General features: G+C 52.6%; 3 protein-coding genes across 4 annotated transcripts; 1 reads left to right on the top strand and 2 right to left on the bottom strand.

Moving 5' to 3' along the window:
* Nucleotides 1-16: 16 nt before the first annotated feature.
* polr2b (RNA polymerase II subunit B) lies at nt 17-10,939 on the bottom strand. The gene is made up of 25 exons (XM_086178934.1): nt 10,839-10,939; nt 10,355-10,427; nt 9,403-9,553; nt 8,336-8,448; nt 8,045-8,264; nt 7,771-7,929; nt 7,371-7,535; nt 7,096-7,292; nt 6,560-6,679; nt 6,162-6,348; nt 5,928-6,071; nt 5,591-5,730; nt 5,168-5,279; nt 3,854-4,008; nt 3,507-3,705; nt 2,747-2,915; nt 2,510-2,606; nt 2,343-2,437; nt 2,019-2,269; nt 1,815-1,904; nt 1,545-1,652; nt 1,044-1,157; nt 806-966; nt 536-731; nt 17-438 (listed from the first exon to the last, which is right to left on the bottom strand). The coding sequence occupies exons 1-25, from the start codon at nt 10,855-10,857 to the stop codon at nt 349-351; spliced, it is 3,525 nt and encodes a 1,174-aa protein (XP_086035060.1). The 5' UTR covers nt 10,858-10,939; the 3' UTR covers nt 17-348.
* A 1,323-nt stretch (nt 10,940-12,262) lies between these two features.
* cox18 (cytochrome c oxidase assembly factor COX18) lies at nt 12,263-15,112 on the bottom strand. Of its 2 annotated transcripts, none has more exons than XM_086178875.1 (7): nt 14,930-15,112; nt 14,289-14,602; nt 13,869-13,969; nt 13,351-13,505; nt 13,151-13,266; nt 12,968-13,075; nt 12,263-12,542 (listed from the first exon to the last, which is right to left on the bottom strand). In XM_086178875.1, exons 2-7 carry the CDS (start codon nt 14,586-14,588, stop codon nt 12,381-12,383), a joined length of 942 nt encoding a protein of 313 aa, XP_086035001.1. In that variant the 5' UTR covers nt 14,589-14,602; nt 14,930-15,112; the 3' UTR covers nt 12,263-12,380. The 2 variants fall into 2 exon arrangements, with proteins under 2 accessions (XP_086035001.1, XP_086035000.1); XM_086178874.1 differs by having other exon boundaries at nt 12,263-12,513.
* A 1,319-nt stretch (nt 15,113-16,431) lies between these two features.
* Nucleotides 16,432-19,647, top strand: selenot2 (selenoprotein T, 2). Its single transcript, XM_086178869.1, has 6 exons — nt 16,432-16,929; nt 18,424-18,534; nt 18,602-18,728; nt 18,822-18,909; nt 18,996-19,122; nt 19,316-19,647. Exons 1-5 carry the CDS (start codon nt 16,727-16,729, stop codon nt 19,115-19,117), a joined length of 651 nt encoding a protein of 216 aa, XP_086034995.1. The 5' UTR covers nt 16,432-16,726; the 3' UTR covers nt 19,118-19,122; nt 19,316-19,647.
* The last annotated feature ends 28 nt before the right edge of the window (nt 19,648-19,675 follow it).

The raw sequence follows: 19,675 nt of genomic DNA, 5'->3' as shown, positions 1-19,675 counted from the left end.
AGTCTTTGCATTTTGAATGACAAGGTTTTAATACAAAAAGGTCTAATCTAGAACCACCAAGCTGGATCTCAGCAGCCCAAACCAGAATGTAGCATGTGACAATGAAAGGGGCGAAAAATCTAAACTCGCCTCCACAGGGGGAGGGGCTTAGCGACCGGCGGGAGGAAGCACCCGCCGCCTCCGGCCTCCAGTCCAGATCCTGAGCTGGAGACAATCAGAACCTGCGCTCACCTGCTCCTCTGAAGCCTGGCCTCCGTCGGTGGAGCGGACGGACTTTCAGATCAACCATTATTTCACATTTACATGAGCAAAGTACTTCCACCGCAGGGAGGACTGCGATTGGCCACTTTACGATGTCATCATGCGGGGAGCGATGCTCATGGACATTAACTCCTGGAACAGAAGTTTGCAGGCGTACGGCATCCGAACCAGCGAGATCTGAGAAGGAGACCCGCGGACATTGATTATGGATCAGGAGGAGCCGGCACCCGCCAAGGTTCGGGTGGGATCGACGCCCGCCGACCGCTGGACGTACCTGCGTCTTGTTGCGGCAGCCGCGGCACTCGTAAGTGTGCGTCCGCGTGTTGGCGATGGCCATCAGGCCGCACAGGTTACAGACGTGAACCTGATACGGATCGGACGCCTCAAACAGACGTTCCCGTAGGAACTGAGCCGCCCCGTGGGCGATCTGACAATCACGCTCCATCTCGCCAAAACGCAGACCTCCATCCCTGAAACAGTCAGAAAGTCAGACGGACAGAGGGCAGACGCAGACGGACAGACGGACGGACGGACAGCTTCTCACCGAGATCGTCCCTCCATGGGCTGCCGGTTCAGGATCTGGACGGGCCCTCGGGCCCGGGAGTGGATCTTGTCATCCACCATGTGCTTCAGACGTTGGTAGTACGTGGGGCCGATGAAGATCTGAGACGTCAGCTTACGGCCGGTGAAGCCGTTATACAGCACCTGATGGCGGACCCATGATCAATAACTGCTCTGATTGGCTGCCCGGAGCGGACCGTTGCTAGGCGCTTCACGCTGACCTCATTTCCTCTCAGATGGTATCCGTACTCCGACAGCAGGTTGGACACTTTCTGCACGTTGACGGCGTCGTTGAATGGTGTGGCGTCTCCGATCTCACCTTTGTTTGCCGAGACCTGAGGAGACCGCCGACGGGAAAATAAGATGGGTGAGATAAACTTTATTGATCCAACGGCGGGGAAATTCAATCGTTACAAAATTAAAAATAGTGCAAATAGTGGTGGCAGAAAGGAAAAACAAAAAAGATGAAATATAAAGGAACAATATAAAGAGCAGAAAAAAGGAAAAAACAAAATGTAAAATATTACAAAAACAAATAAAAATATACTCTGATCGGCGTCGTGCCAAAAGCAAACGGCATCGGTGCCGGCCCGAGCGCAGAAAAAGGGTTTTCTGGTGAAGGTTAAGCCCCGATTCCATCTTAGATATATGATCTGATATGAATTCCAATGATCGCCGATTATCCTCATGGACGGAACAGAACCCTCGCGATCGATCGTTACCTTGCCCTGCAGGCACTCGATCAGATGGCCGACTGTCATTCTGGACGGGATGGCGTGCGGGTTGATGATGATATCAGGAGTGATCCCCTCACAGGTGAAGGGCATGTCCTGCAGACACCAACAGGTCCACAAGTTTACACCCCAATCAACAGTCCACATTTAACCCCCCTCCTCAACAAGTTACCCCCTACCACATTTACCCCCCCAACACACGCACGGAGCAGAGTTACCCCCTACCCAAGCCCAGATCAACGCCGGTAGCAGCTGTACCTCCTGCCTGTACTGGATTCCACAGGTTCCTTTCTGCCCGTGTCTGCTGGCAAACTTGTCTCCAATTTGAGGAATCCGAACTGAACGAACCTGTAGGGTCAGAAGGTTTGACAACCTCAGGTGTCTTTGGGGAGTGTGTGTGTGTGTGTGTGTGTGTGTGTGTGTGTCTGTATGTCTTAGTGTCTGTGCGCACACTGGCCTCACCCTGATCTTACAGAACTTGTATCCTTCTTGGTTCAGTGTCACCATCACCTGGTCCACGATACCGGTCTCGCTGGTCCTCAGGAAGGTGCTGCAGTCTCTCTTAGTGTAGCGCCGGTTGGTGCTGTCCAGCTCGTCGTCGTTCTCCGGCAGCGTCACGGTCTTCCCGATGATCACGTCTTCTCCGGAGACACGAACTCCGGGTGCGATGAGACCGTCGTCATCCAGCTTATCGTATATGGCGTGTCTCATACCTGGATGGGTGAAGGATGCGGGTTTAGCCTGATGAAGCTGCTCACCATGGAGCCCGGATGGACCCATCCTCACCCTGGCAGGTTTCACGCGTGGGCTTCTCAAAGATTTCCTCCTGGTCATAGCCTTTCTTGGACTCCTGCTCTTTGTAGGAGCGATAGAAAACAGACCTGCAGAGGACATCAGGTCTTTCAGACTGGCTCGCCGAGCGAAAGCCTTGTACTCACGGGTGAAGAACGGACCTGAAGAAGCCTCGATCTACAGCCGAGCGGTTCATGATCACCGAGTCCTCCTGGTTGTAGCCCGTGTACGAGGCGATGGCAACGATTGAGTTGATGCCTGACAATCACGAAACAACCTTCTGTCAACAAACCCCAGCTGACATCCAGCAAGCAGGGCAAACTTCAATCATCTGAAGTCTCCCTTCACATAGGAGGGAAGTCTGAAGGAGGAGATTGGAGCTGAGTGACGACTCTTACCTGCGGGCAGCTCTCTGAAGCGCAGGTACTCCATGGAGCGAGTGGTGACCAAAGGCTTCTGAGGGTAGTACAGCACGTGGGCCAGCGTGTCCATTCGAACGTGGAAGTTGGTGATGTAGACGCCCATGGCCTGCTTGCCCATAGCAGACTGGTACGTGTTTCTGGGAGACTGGAAGAATCCAAACTTTACTTAAACCACGTCCAAAGCACCAAGGACCTAGATGATCAGCGCCCTAACACCGGCACCTTTATCCCCCAAACGCTACGGTCAGAAGGGGGGAGCCATCTTAAATTCAGTCATCCAAGTCTGCGTTGACAAAATGATACAACAACCCTGACATGGATTCAGACCCCAGTCTTAAGTTTAATAGTGTTATCTAGAACACTGTACATATTAATCTGGTGAGAGTGTTGAGGGAACCTCACTAAACCGTGCTGGTGAATGGGTTCACAACAAATCATGTCTAAGAATTGGGCCTCGAGGGTCAAGATGCCTCTGTGCCGTCTGACCAGGTAGACCGTCCTTACAAGGTTTGGGATGTCGGTCAATCTGACCTGATGATCAACACTGATATTCAGTAATACATGCGACCACATGGAAAGAAATGATTCCTTTCCAAAGACATGATCAGAAAAGTAACTCTGAGGTTCAGAGGACAGAAAAGCTTCCTGACCCCAAAGTCCTTTCCAAAGTCTACGAATAAACACCGTCTTGGCGTAGCGACCAGTCCCTGACTGACCGACTGAACCGCTGTCGTACCTGGTTGTGGTCCGGAAAGGGGATGATGGACGCACACACTCCCAGGATCATGGAGGGGTGGATCTCACAGTGGGTGTAAGTGGAGCAGTAAGCCACTCCCTTCTCCTGAAGGTCATCGGGGGTCATGGCGAGCATTACGGTCTCCTCCTCCAGCGTGTCGATGTACTCTACCACGCCGCTCGCCACCAAGTCCTGCCAGCTGACAGACGAGGTCACTCAGACCGACGTCCAGCTCGTAATTCCAAGATGAGATCAACACTGGCACCGCGAGTGGCCGGCTGTGGCGCACCTTCAGGCACGGTGACCACACTGTGGGGCGTAGAGGCAGAGCCCCCGACACCACTGACCTGTAGTTGTTGTATTCTCGCTCCTTCAGCTGGTCAATGTGCCGTCTCTTTAGCAGCAGCTTCTGCTTCTCCACGATCAGCAGGGGCCGACAGATGCGTCCGGCGTCAGTGTAGATCCTGATCTCACGCTCTCTGATGTCCCTGATCATCGAAACCTGCAACACACGGAGGCGTTAATACGCCTCACCTCAACACCAACTGCTGACCACGGCACCACGTGCCGTCCAAGAGAAACACTCATTCAATAAAATTGCACTGTTTGCATTCATTCATGGATTGGATGGGGACGGCGCAGCTTTTCTACATGTCTGAAAGGTAGCAGGCAGACACCAGGATGGAATAAAAACAAGTAACAATAATAATAATAATAATTTATCCTTTATTAATCCCTCGAGGGGAAATTGATTCTCTGCCATGAACCCATCATGGATGAACCATGAGCAGGAGGCTGCCAGGCGAGCAGTGAGGGGTTCAGTGTGTTGCTCAACAACACTTGGACACACTCGGAGGAGCCGGGGATCCGACCGATCGCCTCCTGCGCCACACCGTCCCCAGGGTGGGAAACCGTTCACCTTCTTGTAGAAAAGACAGAATTCTGAAATCATCTGTTACCAGTCTACTGTCTCTCATGTAAATTATTAATGGAGACAGAGGGTCCACAGGGGACCAGGACTTTGTTCCATGGTCTCACCTGAGCCAAGCTACCGCGAGCCTCGGATCACCCGCCTTCAGGTCTTGTTTTGTTTAATCAGTGGCTGTAAATAATAATTTACTTGTTACTGTATCCTCCAGGAATTCTATGTGATCACTAACAATACCAAGGGCAAACGAGGTCTGTAGACAGGAGAAAGGTGTCGTCATGGGAGGAGACAAAAACGATCTGCGGATGTGTGTGTTACCAAGTTAATCCAGCAGATGTCAATGTGGTGCTCCACCACACTGGACACAGGAAAGAAACGTCTTACAATAACAAGAACAGCCACGCCAACCATGATTTGGTATTCTGTGACTACTGACTGGATGACAGGGATTAGTAGTGAAGGTGTTTTGAGGATGTGATCATGACTGTGCGTGTGCCCATAAACAAACACACACGCACGCACGCACGCACGCGCAACAGTGGAGGCACAACCTGCTCGTTATCAACACATGAAGGGACTCTGGTTTCATAGCTTCAAATTGCATTGCCAAAAATGTCGCCAGTCCCCAGACCAGGCCCAGGGTGAGAACTGTGTTTGAATCTTGGAAAGGAAGACAGAAATCAGAGAACCAAACAGCAATGAGACAAAGGATCACACATGCTGACGGACGTACCTCCGACACAATGATGTCCATCTGACGCCGCAGCTTCCTCAGCGTGTTCATCAGCTGCTCCGGGTCTTTGTGGATCCCGACCCAACAGCCGTTCACGAAGATCTTGGTTGCACTAATAAATAATTAATAAAGTTGTTCTCATCTCATCTCACTACGACAGGTCAAAAAGCGGGACAGATCTTAGAACTCGAGGAAAAGGCGAGTCCAGTTGGGGTTTCAATCCAAGAGCGAGCTTCCTCCGAGGGAACGCTCCCGTTCTGCCGTCCCAGAGGCAGTGAGAGACCACAGCAGAGACCAGTGTCACCTTAAGCCCAAGCTTTTGCATTCAGTACATCATGTTAATGGCAAACTGACATGTACATGACACCTGCTTGCATATGTGTGTGTGTGTGTGTGTGTGTGTGTGTGTGTGTGTGGACTCACTCTGCGATGGCAGCAGGTGAGATCTCCTCCAGATTTTCCATACTCCACTCCTCCAGAAACTCCAGGATGGGTGAAGGTTGCGAGCCCACAGAAATGTACGCCATCAGGGCCAAGTTCTTCACCAGACCCACAGCATGACCCTTCGACACACCAATAACCAGTTAGGAACAACAGGTCTTAAGATACCTTCAGGTGTGCTCGTGTCCCTCCGGCCAAAGAAGCTGCAAGCGGTCCGAACGGTCAACACCCGTTCCCTTCCCGAAGGAGGATGATCTCCGCCTGTGTGAAGTGTGAGGGTTCATGATGTTCAGGGTGTGTGTTCCTGTGTTCTCTGTACCTCAGGGGTCTCAGCTGGACACACCATCCCCCACAGGGTGTTGTGTAGTTGGCGCGGTTTCGCTAGCTTGCCATCACGCCCAATGGGCGAGTTGACCCGGCGTAGGTGTGATAACGTGGACGCAAAGGTCAGGCGGTTCAGCACCTGTGCACACACAGACAAAGCGTTACAGAAGAGCCCTGGCCAGCAGCAGCACGCTGGAGAGGACTCTTCTTGGGAGCGTCCCTCCCTCACCTGGGACACTCCTGCTCTGGCCTGGTGAGCTTTCTTGACGTCTCCCCAGTTCCCAGTGGCCAGCGAGTACTTGAGGCCGTCAGAGATAATGCGGGTCTTGATAGCGAGTTCAAGGTTGAAGTCTTTCCCTCGGTCTATGAACTTCTGCGCATAGATTCTGATCTCCTTCAAAAGGTTCTTGAACATGCTGTGACACAACAAAGTCTTGTCAAATCACCAAGAGAAGAAAAGGTCAGCCCGTGTCACCAGAACTTGGCATTTTTTGATTGTCAGGTTTCAAACACCAACCCAACTGCCTCCGCAGGCACAGGGATAACCAGGGGTGAGCAGAAGGAAACAGGCTACGAGATGGCATCACGGCAAAGAGCCAGCAGCCTGGTGCCATCATGGAGACTCACCCTCTGAACAAAAAGGCAAGCAGTGGACCAGCCAGATCCAGCCTCTTGTTGCCATAGTGATCTCTGTCATCCAGCTCCCGCCTCCCCAGAGCAGCAAGCAGCAGCCTGTGGACCATGTATCTGCACGCACGCACGCACACGAACGCACACGCGCGCACACACACACACACACACACACACACACACACACACACACACACACACACACACACACACACACACACACACACACACACACACACACACACACACACACACACACACACACACACACACACACACACACACACACACACACACACACACACACACACACACACTCTTCTGGTTAGCAAGGCATAAACACCCCTGCCTCTCTGTGAAATGCTGAGTTTTCCTGGTGCTGTCCTGTCTCCTGTCTCCATGACAGGACCAAAGCAATGTTTGAAAAAAATTGACATTTAATGTGAAGACGAGTCTTTTATGGGTTTTCCAATCTCTACTCAATCTAGACCTCATGGCTCCGTGGCCCCCGGACTCCCTTTCGAAGAACTCACCCCAAGAAGTACGCCTTCTTGGTCTCGCAGAAGTCGCTGACTCCGACGTGTGGCAGCATCTCTTTCTGCAGAACCTCCTTTGCATACTTGATTCTGCGTTCTTTGGTCACACCGGGCTTCGCTCCTCGGGAACCGATGAAGTTCAAGGCCACATTCTGTTCCTGGATCACAAAGGCTTCATCCAGGGAGGGCTTGACCTGGAGTGCAGGTGATACGGTACGTGATTACAGAGTCTCCCCTCCGGGCCGTGAGCATTGTCAGGGTGCGATAGTCACCATCTCCATCATCTCAGGGTCATCGAAATCATAGATGATGTGTTCTAGGATGTCTCTGTCTGACACAAAACCCAGAGCCCGGAACACAATGATGATGGGAACCTCCTGTCGGATGTAGGGCAGCGTGGACACGATCCTCTGGCCGATGGCGCTCTTCTTCACCCCCTGGAAACAATAATCCATCAGCTTGTTTCCTTGTTTGAAGCACAAATGCCATTGGACTTTCATTGCAACCCAAGAGCTCCACCGTCCTCTGAGATCTCCAGCATACAAACAACTCACTTCTACCTGACTGAATGAACAAGTGTGACCGTGTGTGTGAGTGTTCACGGAATGACGGCAATCACACAGCATGAGTTTTCTACAGCGATGTAGAAGCTGCCCCTGAAGGTGCGCTCACCTGTCCTCCTCGGGCCATCATGCTGACCCAGATAGTGCTGGTGGGACGTGAGGAGTTCTCAAGACATGAGCGACACTCAGCGGTGTAGGCGTACTTGGAGTCCTTCTTGGCAAACACATAGACTGTGTTGGTGGCCATCTTTTCCTGAGCAATTAATACCTGAAGCCCAGAAACAAATTACAGCCCGAATTCAGTTTCGACTTCAGTCTGAGCTTTTAAAAGGTCCTTCTGGATGGACGGGTTCTCAGTAGGACAGGAGACGACCGTGGTTTACCTTTTCAGAGCCGTTGATGATAAAATAGCCCCCGGGGTCGAGCGGACACTCGTTGAGCTCACACAGGTCACGGTCCGTCAAGCCACTCAGGAGGCAATAGGTGGAGCGAAGCATTATGGGAATTTTCCCGATGAAGGTCTTCTGATGCTGCGTCTGCAACTGGTCCTCGCCCTCCTTCATGATGGTCTTTGTGATATCGACATAGAGGGGAGCGGAGTACCTGGGGGGTCACCGGCAAGGTGTGAACAGACCGGGAGATGCCCAAACACACCGGGAGAGGCAACAACGTACGTTAGATTTCGGAGCCTGGCTTCGTTCGGCATCATGGGAGACGGCGCTCCGTCTCTCTCCCAGTGCGTGGGTTTCGACAGGTAGATCTGCTCAAACTTCAGCAGGTAACGAGGCTGTAGAGAACAGTCAGAGTCAAAGTTCAGTCAGTGCACCCCGGTGTAAAAGATTCAAAAGTCAGAGGCACGTGTGCTTTTAGGTCTTCCTGCTGGGACGAACCAACACTACCAGGGTTTCTGCAGGCATCGGCTAATCTAATTTAGTGCTTTTTAATGCCCCTAAAACACACTTACTACCCATGACAACCTGCAGGTACGTTTATTTAGAATAATGTGCCATATGTACATATGGCCTTCAGGGCGACAATGGAACTCAAGAAGCCCATGGATTTTATTTTGCGTATGACTATTCGTGCATATTTATTGGTTCGTTTCCTTTCTGCCCCCACACACTCTCAAGGTTTTTCAGTTCCCGCAGCTCCATCTTGGAGTATTTGACTTGGTGATCATTTGAGCCATGGGTGTGATTCAGCATCCTTCTGAGGGCTCGCGAACACCTCAATCGGCCTTTTTCTGTCTCTGTGCTTCCAGCTCATCCTCCATCAAGTCCATGCACTGCACCCCTGCTTCCTCCTCTCGTCATCGAGGTCCGCTGATGGGCTTCAACCATCTTCGAACGCTCCTTCATCCGACCGCTTTGATTGAGAATCATACGTACTGACTTTCCCGACATGAGGCCATTCTCCGTTTTTGCGCCATGCTCAGCATTTAGCAGTACAACTTAAAACAATAGCCAATAAAAGGGATCTGCCCGTCAGTCATCAGCAATCTTCCACTATTGCGATGAAAATTATTCAATAGCCTCATCAAAATAAATTGTGAATAACATCACCCCCCCCCCCCCCCCCCCCCATCAAGCACATTTAAAAATTTGAATGCCTCTAGAAATGGAATTGAATGCTTTTGATGCTATTTAAGGCCTTCATTTACCAAAATGGAATGACTTATAATGCACTTAGATACATGCGGAAACCCTGTTTACCACTTAAAGTGTCAAGGCAAGCTCCTTACCGGCTCCTCCACCTCTCCTGAGGTGTGCTGGGCTTCAGCCTGAAGATCGATGGGTGGAGCATCTTCCACAATTCTCTGGACCGACATCTGAATAAACTCGTCGAATGAATCCAGCTGCTGACGCACCAAACCCTTCTCATCAAAGTAAGAGCTGCAGGATACCAGAGAGGTGGGTTCTTTGTAAGTGTGAGAGATACTTACATGAATGGGAGGGGGGAGACTCACAGCACACTGGGTTTCAGTAAAAAAGCGTGCATGGAAAGGTTTAAATCTGAATGCAAAATAGCTGTACTCGCATCTTCAGAGTCTGATTCATGACATGAACATTTGATGGTTTTGGCTCCTAATTCCATGTGAATAGAAGAAGGAAACTACAATCCCTTTACACTGACACTATCTGTCTGCAATTTGCAAACAGCATCCTGCTACATCTGTGGCTCCGGTGTAGGAAAGGCCCAGAGGCTCTACAGATGGTTAAAAAAAATGGTTGAGTATTCCTAATTTAGATGATATATGTAGTTTAAAATTACTCTTACAAACATGTCCATCATCTCCAACCAGGAGAGAAAGGCTCCTGCTGCCAAACAACCAACTCTTCACCAACAAAATTCATCAAACTCTATCTTCTGCAGCTGCTTTAGTTGGGAAAAGCTGGACAGACATAAAGGTCCCAGTTGGACCTGCATTCTGTCAGACTGGGGCAGAAGAAATCTTCTACTGTGGCATTGAAACTGTTCTTACAGCACTTGTGCTTAATGCATACAAACACTGCACCTCTTTCTCCTTCCTTTTTCAACAGGTTGTCCTGAAGAAGCAAGCAAAGCCCTTGATGATTCTACTGACTCGAGCCGTTTCCAATCAGGATGAAGGCAGAAACCCAACAAGAACTTCTCAGGCGCAAACACGAGAGGAGGGCTCACTGGAGGTGGGGGGTAACATTTGGAGAATTTACCTGATGACAATCCAGCAGGCTTCCTGCCACAGATCTGGTGTGATTTCATCATCATCCTCGTCGTACTGGTTATCTGACGGCAAACAAACACACCATTGATCGGTGATGATCTAAATGGAAGCTAACCCTCCATTTAAATGGAAGCCAACCCTCCCGCGGGTCAGCGCAGGTGTCTCCTTGCATTCATTCACATCAGATACGTTTTAGGTCGCCAGCTCAAACAAAACCCCGCGCAGCCTCGCTCCTCCGGTGAGCGGGGTTCAGTTTACCAGAAGTAAAGGCTAGTCTGGGCTGCTCGCCTAAACCGGTGGCTTTAACTTGGAGCTGGTTCAAACTTGGTTAGCAGCTAATGTTAGCTGGTGCTGGTTCGGGATCAAAGAGCTAGCTTTAGCTGTTAGCCCCGCTGAGAACCGGCTCCATCCGGTCCCACGAACAACAAAGTCAAAATGCATTTGAATGATCTGAGGTTTTTCGTCCATCTCACCTTCGTCCTGGTCGTACATGTCTGGACCCCAGAAAGAAAACACGAAGCTCTGAAGTCTCGACCCAACGGCACGGCGACGTCCGGACGACCAGCGGCAGCCGTGCGTCGGTCTTCTTCTGCAGCGGTGCCGCGGCCGGGCGCTCGGTGCTGCCCCCCCTCCCGCGGCACCTGGAGGAACTGCAGGCTCACTCCGCACGGATCACAATAATATAGCTGTCCTTCTTCACCTTTGGGCTTTTCCCTTCAGGGGTCACCACAGCAAATCCCCGTTCTCCATCTAACCCTATTCTCTGCATCCTCCTCTCTCACACCAACCACCTTCGTACCCTCTCTCACTACGTCTTCTCGAACACGCCTTCCTCCTGTGCTTCTTTGACCTACGGTCGCCCGGTTTCCATTGGTTCCCTGAAGGTCATTGGTACCAATGGCGGTCATTGTTAACCCGGTCCTCGACCGATCCGGTATGATCTGATTATTAGGTTCGATTCGCACATTTGGTTTTGGCAAAAGTATCATGCCGGAGTCAAAGCCGGTCCCAAGCCGTTTTATGCCGGCTTGGGACCGGCTCAGAAAGGCACTGGCCCGTGCCGCCCTGAGGCTGCATCGGATTATTTTGATCCCTGCGTCCTACGCAAACCACAACGGAGGAATCTGAAAAACTTTAGTGAATAATAACAATAAATAATAAAGATGCGTTAGTCACACTCGGGGTAGCGGGGGAGGGCTGGGGTGGCTTGGCAATGAGGGGTCTGTAGGGTGGCTGGGCATTGAGAAGTTGGACGTCTCTGGGGACGAAGGTCACCCTTCTCCTCTGGGTTTTGCAGGCGGAGCAGCGACCCCGAGTCTGCAACCAGAGGGAAGCCACTCAGAAGCCAGGTGTAGGACACGGGACTGATCGGCCAGGATCTTTTTGGCTGTTTTTAATATTTGAGTATGGTTAGAGCAGGCGAGAGGTCTGAGGGGTCGGCCTGTTATTTGGAGCAGACTAAGGCGGTGCGCTCCAGGTGATTCCTGTCATTTTAGAATTCTGCTAATGCGTTTGTATTATGAAACCTACATGCTTCCAGAAATCACACTCACATTGAGAAAAAGGAAAAAGACCTTTATTTTTCCCATTCAGCTTTACATACGGGATACTTCGACCGCTGCCCTTTACCCATCGCGCATGAACCATAAGCAGAAGGCAGCGACTGAGCAGCGCCAGGGGAGCAGCCAGGGGTTCTGGGTCTTAGTCAACAAAACTAAGCCAGGCTTGGAGGAGCGTGGGAATCGCACCGGGAATGTTCAGGACCAAGGATGACTGCTGCAACCCCCTGAGCCAGGCCCATCCTTGGCAAAGATTTTTTTTCTTTCCCCTTACTCAGCACAAACAGTGAAGTTTTCACACACACGCACACACACAATCAAGTCAAGACTAATAAACGCAGCTTTACCAACAATTTTATTGAGACAAAAAAATTAAAATGTCCATTTTTCAAAGAAAAAAAAGTCGCTTGTGAGTTTACGTATAAATACAGTTGTCTGTCCGTCCACGGAGGTCGTTCACCTGCGGTATTTGGTGGCGAGAGCAGCCAGCAGGTCTCTGTACGGGGACTCGGAGCCCGACGACGGCAGTCGGAGGATCTTGCGGACGGAGGGGGATCTCAGCAGCAGGTTGTGACCCAGTCCAACGATGCTGGAGGACAACCAGTACAGAGCCAGACACTGAAGAGAAGACCACATGGTAGAAGGTCAGCACCAGACTCGGAACCGGACCAAACCTCAACCTGGATGGACCCTGATCCTCAGAATTAGACAGAAATGCAAACTGAAGCCTAATTTTAACCCTATGAAGACGTGTGAGCCCACGACAAGAGAGCATGATCAGAACCCGTATGGAAGCTGAGAATTCACACGTGAGGGTTGGAGAAGAGCGAGGCGGTCAAAGACCAACCCTGCAGGCTGGATTTGAGATGCAATAGTTGGGGGATAATTATGGAGATTCTTGGAGGACCCTGTTGGCTCCCCTTTCCATTCAGGTCAGCCTCCGTCCTCAGAGCCGGATGTCCCCCCTTTGCAGCTGCTCCGGCGCGCCGCTCCCGGCCAGCCTATCGACTTCCCCGTCACGTCCGCCTTCCCCGAACACTCACCGACGGGACGGAGGCGGCGACGGGAATCATCAGCAGCGAAAAACCTCTGACGGCGTTGGTTACGACCCTCTGGAGGGTTGACGGCTTGACTCTCTGCAGCGAGAAGATCTGAAGAAGACAACAACAGCCTCCTCTTCATTCTCATCATCAGGTCACATGACCCCCACCTCAGAGCTCACCCACCTCCACAATCAGCAGGTTGGTGAGTCCCAGACACACCGGCAGGATCCAGGTGGCGTCCGGCGCCGTCAGATCAGGGAACCACAGGGCGCCGCCGGCCGCCAGCTCTGACTGCAGGCCTGCAATGGAGCGCCAGCTTTACGTCCCGGTCCCGGATCCAGGACATGAACATACGCGGGTCCCGCTTTCCGGTCTGGACGTACCCGACCGGTCCAGACTCAGGTTCCGGAGGGCAAGAGACAGGCTGATCCACAGGGGCAGCTGCACCCAGACCAGCACGCTGGCCTTGAAGGGATGGCAGTTGTCTCGGACGTAGAGCTGCGACACCAGGCGCCGCAGGTTCTTCTGGAACTGAAACCTGGACCGGGGGACAAACGGGGGCCGGGGTTACCTACTTTTTTTTTAATGTCGCAGGAACGCACCCGAGAGCCACTGGGAGCAAATTCCCTCTGAATCTCCACATGACATTTAGTTTGAAGATGAAGAGTAACAGTAAATGAATCGGAGGTCACATCCACGGCCTCTGGATCCCAGGTCCTTATTTTGGTCTGAGGTCCAATACTGACTCAAAAACATGGCGCCGAGCGGTCATTTGCTCGAACTTCTCCGAGCATCCGATTGGCCAGCCGGCGCCGGCTCGTCCACGACCAGAAGACACCTCTTCTCTGCCATGTTGGGTGTGTGTGTGTGTGTGTCTGTGTGGTCTGTTGCGGTCTCTCACCGACTCTGTTTGTCCGTCCATCCTCGTTCCTTTGCTCGAAGCGACACTTCATACCGAAGCCTCTTTGCCAGGTCTGAGATTTCCACCTGCAGCGCCTCCACCTGTTGAAACAGGGAGCCATATTAGTGGCGGCCATCTTGGAAAGGTTACCGTGGTTACAACAGCCAGACGCTACTCAGTGTTTTCCACCATTGAAAAATGAGGTGTTTTAGTTTGCTTCGAAATCTCTGTTCTTCTAAACAAGTCATTTCTGAACAAACAGTTGCTGCTTTCCAGCGATCTTTTGATCAAACAGTGGGTAGAAACCTGCAGGATCTCCTGGGATCTTCTAGGACATTTGTAAAAACATAGTTTCTACGCAGCCTTGAGGAGGCTCCAAGAAATACGGCCGCTCCTCATGCGCCGGCGGCTGAGCCTCACCCTGGCTAGGATGAGCAGCTGGTAGGCAGCGAGCGGCAGGGTGACGAGCGTCCTGACGGACAGCGTGGCGGCGGCGATGCTCAGGTACCAGGGCAGCCCGGAGGCCTGCTGCACCTGCACCAGGAGGTCTTCGGCCAACCGCACCGGGGCCGAGTGCACCGCGTCCCCGTACCAGCCGCCCGCTTCGCCTCCGCCGGCGGAAAGCTGCCGCACAGGTGACCCGCGGCAGGTGAGGGCGAAAGGGATGGGCCTCCTCAGCAACGCCGCTCGCCACACGGCGGCTCGTACAGGAAGGAGCATGAGGGACCCCAGACCTGAAGCAAACACACACACACACAGTCAAACAGCAGGCAACGTTTTATATATATGTGTGTGTGTGTGTGTGTGTGTGTGTGTATGTGTGTGTGTGTGTGTGTTTGCGAGTGAGTTGCCAGCCAGCAACCTTCTCTGATTCTGGCAGAGAAGGTGTGACGACGCCGTGGCGTCTCCTGCCGTGTTCTCGTCTCCTGCCGTGGAAGCGGGAGTCACGGCCCGTCCGCAAACCCCGGCCGGCGCCCACGCAAGGCTGCGGGTCACGCCGCCTCCGATCAGGTCACCGCCGCGGCGCGAGAGGCGTGACGTCACGCACGCCTTCAACCTACCTGTGCGGGTTCGGCGGTGTCACGAGGACCCGTCCGGTCCCTGACGTCATTCGCCGTTGTGCCGCGTGAAAGTGACCGTCGAAGACTTCAGACGAGACGCCGCAGAAACGAGACCTTGAAGGAAGCAAACGACGAGGGCAGAAACGCCGAAGTCCTTCTTAACGTGCGGAAGCCACGCACATTTTACCCGCAAAGCGGAAGAAGAAGTCACGCCTTCAAAATAAGAGCTCGTGGTCGCGCGACGCCTGGCGACGGAATTTCTACCGGGACGCGTTCAGTCCGACCCGCTGAGACGATGCGCACTGAGCCGTTTCTGGAAGAGCGTCGGATCGAACCGAATCAGAAAAAAGACTCTTGAGATTTGAACCCGGGAAACACGCGGGTGACGGTGAAACGTGTGTTTGAGGAGCACGAGCTGTCGCCGGACACACGAGGCTGCAACACGACGGACGGTTCCCGCCCAATTCTGGGTCAAAAACCCAGAATTCATCGAAACCCGAACCACAGCCACATCATTCCCAGCAACCCTAGAATCGCACAGAAAACCAGCATCAACATTAACCCCAACATTCGTGACGCACTACAACACAAATCATTTTTCTTTAACGGACGATCAAGACGAAAACATGTTGGACAGGGTTAGACAGCCAAGACATGACTCTCAGTCAAGAGTCCGATGGAGCGGTACTGTACTGATATACTGCTCGAACGCTTGAACCACACAATGTAACTCCGAGTCAGTCACACAAACTGTCCACTTGGGAAGCGACACGGGTCCATTTGGATTTGTTTCAAGGACATTACATCAGACCGCAGTGTGTTTTTCAACTTTGATTTGGACGGAGACTCATGGGTTCATACGTTTGATTTCCATCAATGATTATTGTGTGATTTTGTTGTCGGCCCGATTAACTATGGAAAGAAGAAAGTATTTGGTCAGAATATTTCCTTCATTCCGCCCTCGGTTGTGTTCCCTTTGTTTTTCGGAGCAGTGTACAGACGTCGATTCCACCTGGGATCTGGAGAAGGGCGGACGTCAGCAGACGCCGACTCGGTTTCTGCACCAGACGACATTGCCATATGTTGGGAAAATATAAATTATTAAGTTTTGACAACTTGATCAGGTACTCTGATATCTGTCTGGTCCACAAAATCTTCCATAACACCGCCCCACCTCCACTTAAGACCTCCATCAAGCCTCGCTCCCAACTCACAAGTCCAGTGCTAAGGTCGGTGTCTAGAGGAGACTGCAATGTTCCTAAAAGAAAGTCTGCCTTTTCACAATCTGCCTTTTCCTGTAAAGCCATAAAAGAATGGAATGGGCTTCCAGACAATCTTGAGAACATGACTGATTTTCACACCTTTACATGGGCTGTTAAAAATTGGATTCTGGAGCACGAAAACATGCTCACACTAACAATGCCAAACGGGTATTTTTGATGACCAGATGACCAAAGTAACAATATCACAACAATATCACAACAATAGCACTTTCAACTTGCAAAATACATATTTTATTGCCTGTTTATATATTGTATAGTTATTTTATTGCCTATCTGTATATTTTATATATATAGTTGTATATTTGTATTATCCAGGACTACAGATGGAAATGAGCTATGAGCTATAATCTGGTACAGACATCTCTGCCTCTGTGCTTAATGTATTTGTACACCGTCCTAATAAACTTCTAAACAAACAAACAAACAAACAAACAAACAAACAAACGAGGTCCTTCTTCCCGGCGGAGGCTTTTATTGCGAAGGTCGGACCGGAAGTGCAGAACGGGCGGAGAACATGGCGGAGTTCAGCCAGGCCGGCCTCCTGGCGGCTCTGCTGCTCTTCACGGCGCTGACCCTCCGGGACATTTACCTCGGGACGTCGAGCCCCCAGTCGGCGGAGGAGCGCGGCCTCCCGCCGGACGGCCCGGCGGGGACGGCGGCCGGAAAGTCGGCCAAGGCTTCGCTGTACACCGGGCCCGTGCTCCGCTTCCAGTACTGGTGAGTTAGCGGTTAGCATGCTAGCTTAGCATCCACGCCGTTGACGTCATCGTGTCGCGGCCCGAGCCCGGAGCCCGCCGAGATGTTCGGGTTCTTCTCGGGTCCGTCCAGGTGTTCGTCTGTTGCTCCTGGACCCGCCCGGTGCATCCTGGGACCCCCCACGCGTGGACGTCCACGGGTCCTCTCCGGCACCGAGGGCGCCCCCGTTCCTCTCCACCCTGTTCACGCCACAGGTCCTGCCACCTCCAGAAGTTCTCCCATGACGCTTCCGTGGTCGGATGCAGCGACTGAGGAGGAGCTCAGAGGTCTGAGGGTTTTATCGAGTGGAGCGACCAGAAGCAGCTTCAGCTCAGCATCACCGAGACCGAGGAGGTGGCGGTGGACTTCTGGGGAGCGGAGGAGATCTCCACCCTCCCATTCCAGGGTGCGGCGCTGGAGATGGTGGACTCTTGAACAAATGTCCACATCCTCAGTAAACCGGAGCGGACGCGTGACACCGATGACCTCCACAGGAGGGGTCGGCAGGATGGTCTTCCCGAGGAGACCCGGGCGGTTCGGCGTCTGCGGCGGCCTCCTCGAGACCTCCTAGCGGTCTGTGGTCGGCGCCGTCATGTGCCGGCCAGGACCGCGAGGTCGGCGGGCTCGACCGTCTGGAGGGCGAAGCCGCTCGGCGATGGGACCGAACTCGGAGCGCCTTGACCCGGGCCGAGGGGAGGGTGAAGGACCAACTCGAAGCTATCCTTGATGGTCCTTCTCACCCCGGCCTCGTGAGCCTCGTCTGATGGACGTCTCCTTCGGCCGGAGGACCGTCCTGCCCGGGCGCAGAACCTCACGCTTCAGACCCTCTGGGCCGGCGGCCCTCAGCCTGAACAGAACCGCCCCGAATGGCCCGAGTGACATCTGCATCTGAGGACACTCCCTCGCTCACGTCCTCACGAAGCCGTTCTTCTCTTCTCATCCTTTTGCTGCTGGTTGCCGGGGCGATGCAGGAGGTCGGGCCTTCGTCTTCGGAAGCCAACATTCCGGGTTCGGTTCCCGGCTCCTGCTCGTTGTCGGCCTGTTGTGGAGCAACGGGCTGAACCGCTCGCTGCTCCCTGGCAGCCTCCTGCTCATGATGCACCCATGATGGCTTCATTGCAGAAAACCAATTCCTCCACGGGGATTAACAAAGGATAAATTATTATTATTATTTAGAAGATCTACGGACGTAGTGAGAGAGGATATGAAGGTAGTTGGTGTGCGGGAGAAAGTGGATCCGCTGTGGTGAATCCTGTAGGGAAAAGCCAAAAGGAGAAGAAGAAGATAATTATTATCATTGTTGTCTCGGTCCTTCATAAAGCCTCGATCTGTCGTTATTGTTTGATTGTTGTGATACCTGTGCTGCTGCAACACCAGTGTTATCTCAGTCCTGAGCCACCTGAGGCGGCCTGAGGGGCCTTCAGAAATCATATTGAACACTAAGACTGACTGTGTGTGTGTGTGTGTGTGTCTCAGTATCTCCTGAGGTTACAGTAAAGTCTTCCAGGAATACTCTCGGGCAATCAGCCAGCTGTATCCCGATATGCGCATCCAGGGAGAAAACTACCCCCCGTCCCCCTTCAACAGGTGAGCTGTGGCATCTCCGTGTCGTGGCTCCGTTTTACCAAGACATCCCTAACTCTCCCGTCCTCAGGTACGTGGGGAATCTGATCTCCTACCTGAAGCTTCTATCCATCGTGTTGATCGTCAGCGGTCAGAACATCTTTGTGCCCCTCGGGCTCAACACGCCGCAAGCTTGGACCTGGAGTCAAGACAACAAGGTGCCCGTCCCCGTAGCGACGCCGGCCGCATGTCGAACCGCCTCCGGGCGTCCGAGTGTACGTGCATGTATGAGTGACGGCTGTGTCCGACAGATCTTCTCCTGCCTGATGGCCTTCTTCATCTGTAACATGATGGAGACGCACTTCCTGTCCACGGGCGCCTTTGAGGTCACTTTGAACGGTGAGTCATACGGGTTCAGATCCAGAGGCCCCGTGGCCGCCGGACATGGCCCTTTGTGGATACGTGACGCCGTGTCGCTCCCTCAGACGTCCCGGTGTGGTCGAAGCTTCAGTCTGGTTACGTCCCGAACATCCAGGAGATTTTCCAGATCCTCGACAACCACCTGAAGATGAACCAGGTGGATCCCGGTAGCTTCTCGTCCGCATAGAGCAGGTACGAAACGAGTGCTCGCCGTGGGCGACGCGCGGAAAGTCAAACTAACAGAATTTGAATGTGACGTCTGTGGATAAAGGGTTGAACTTTAGTTGCGTGATTGGAAAAAGGATGTGTTGCTTCAGATGAATGACACGTCCGCTGACGTTGGAGTCCGGTTCAGCAGAGGACGTTACCTGCCGTGTCTCCCCAGGTGTGTCCTGGCTGAGTGGGACGGTCGGACGCTGGCGCCCATGAAGGTCGGCCCTCAAACAGTCTCTGCGGGGCCTCGCCGGATCTCCCTTTGCCACAAAACGAGCCCTCCCTCTTCGCCAGGTCACGGTTTAGGACTGCGGGACCCACAGGGCATCCGTGGACTGCTGTGAACTCTGTCTTCAAAACCGTGATACGACAATTAGCTTAATGCTGACCGGCTGCTGTCCGGACGGATGTTAGAAAGATAAATAGTGATTCGCTGAAAGTTCAGTGTTTTTACGGATAGGTTTTCTCTGAAAATATCCAGAATAAATGTGACGGGAACCCGAACGTCTTCGTCTCGCATTTGTTCGGGAGT

Source organism: Fistularia commersonii, chromosome 31 (genome assembly GCF_037954325.1).
Source record: "Fistularia commersonii isolate RoL2024-O1a breed Wild chromosome 31, RoL_Fcom_v1.0, whole genome shotgun sequence".
NCBI classification, from domain to species: domain Eukaryota; kingdom Metazoa; phylum Chordata; class Actinopteri; order Syngnathiformes; family Fistulariidae; genus Fistularia; species Fistularia commersonii.
This window is presented reverse-complemented; position numbering and strand designations above follow the sequence as displayed.

What these genes read in the sequence shown, in the direction of transcription:
- polr2b (XM_086178934.1), bottom strand. An exon ending in TGATGGCCCGAGGAGGACAG is followed by an intron (nt 7,536 to 7,770) that starts GTGAGCGCACCT and finishes TATTGTTTCCAG; the next exon opens with GGGGTGAAGAAGAGCGCCAT. An exon ending in CTTGCCTTTTTGTTCAGAGG is followed by an intron (nt 6,349 to 6,559) that starts GTGAGTCTCCAT and finishes GTTGTGTCACAG; the next exon opens with CATGTTCAAGAACCTTTTGA.
- cox18 (XM_086178874.1), bottom strand. Translation starts at nt 14,588, where the DNA reads ATGCTCCTTCCTGTACGAGCCGCCGTGTGGCGAGCGGCGTTGCTGAGG. An exon ending in CCTGAGTCTGGACCGGTCGG is followed by an intron (nt 13,267 to 13,350) that starts GTACGTCCAGAC and finishes GCTCCATTGCAG; the next exon opens with GCCTGCAGTCAGAGCTGGCG. An exon ending in CCAACCTGCTGATTGTGGAG is followed by an intron (nt 13,076 to 13,150) that starts GTGGGTGAGCTC and finishes TGTCTTCTTCAG; the next exon opens with ATCTTCTCGCTGCAGAGAGT.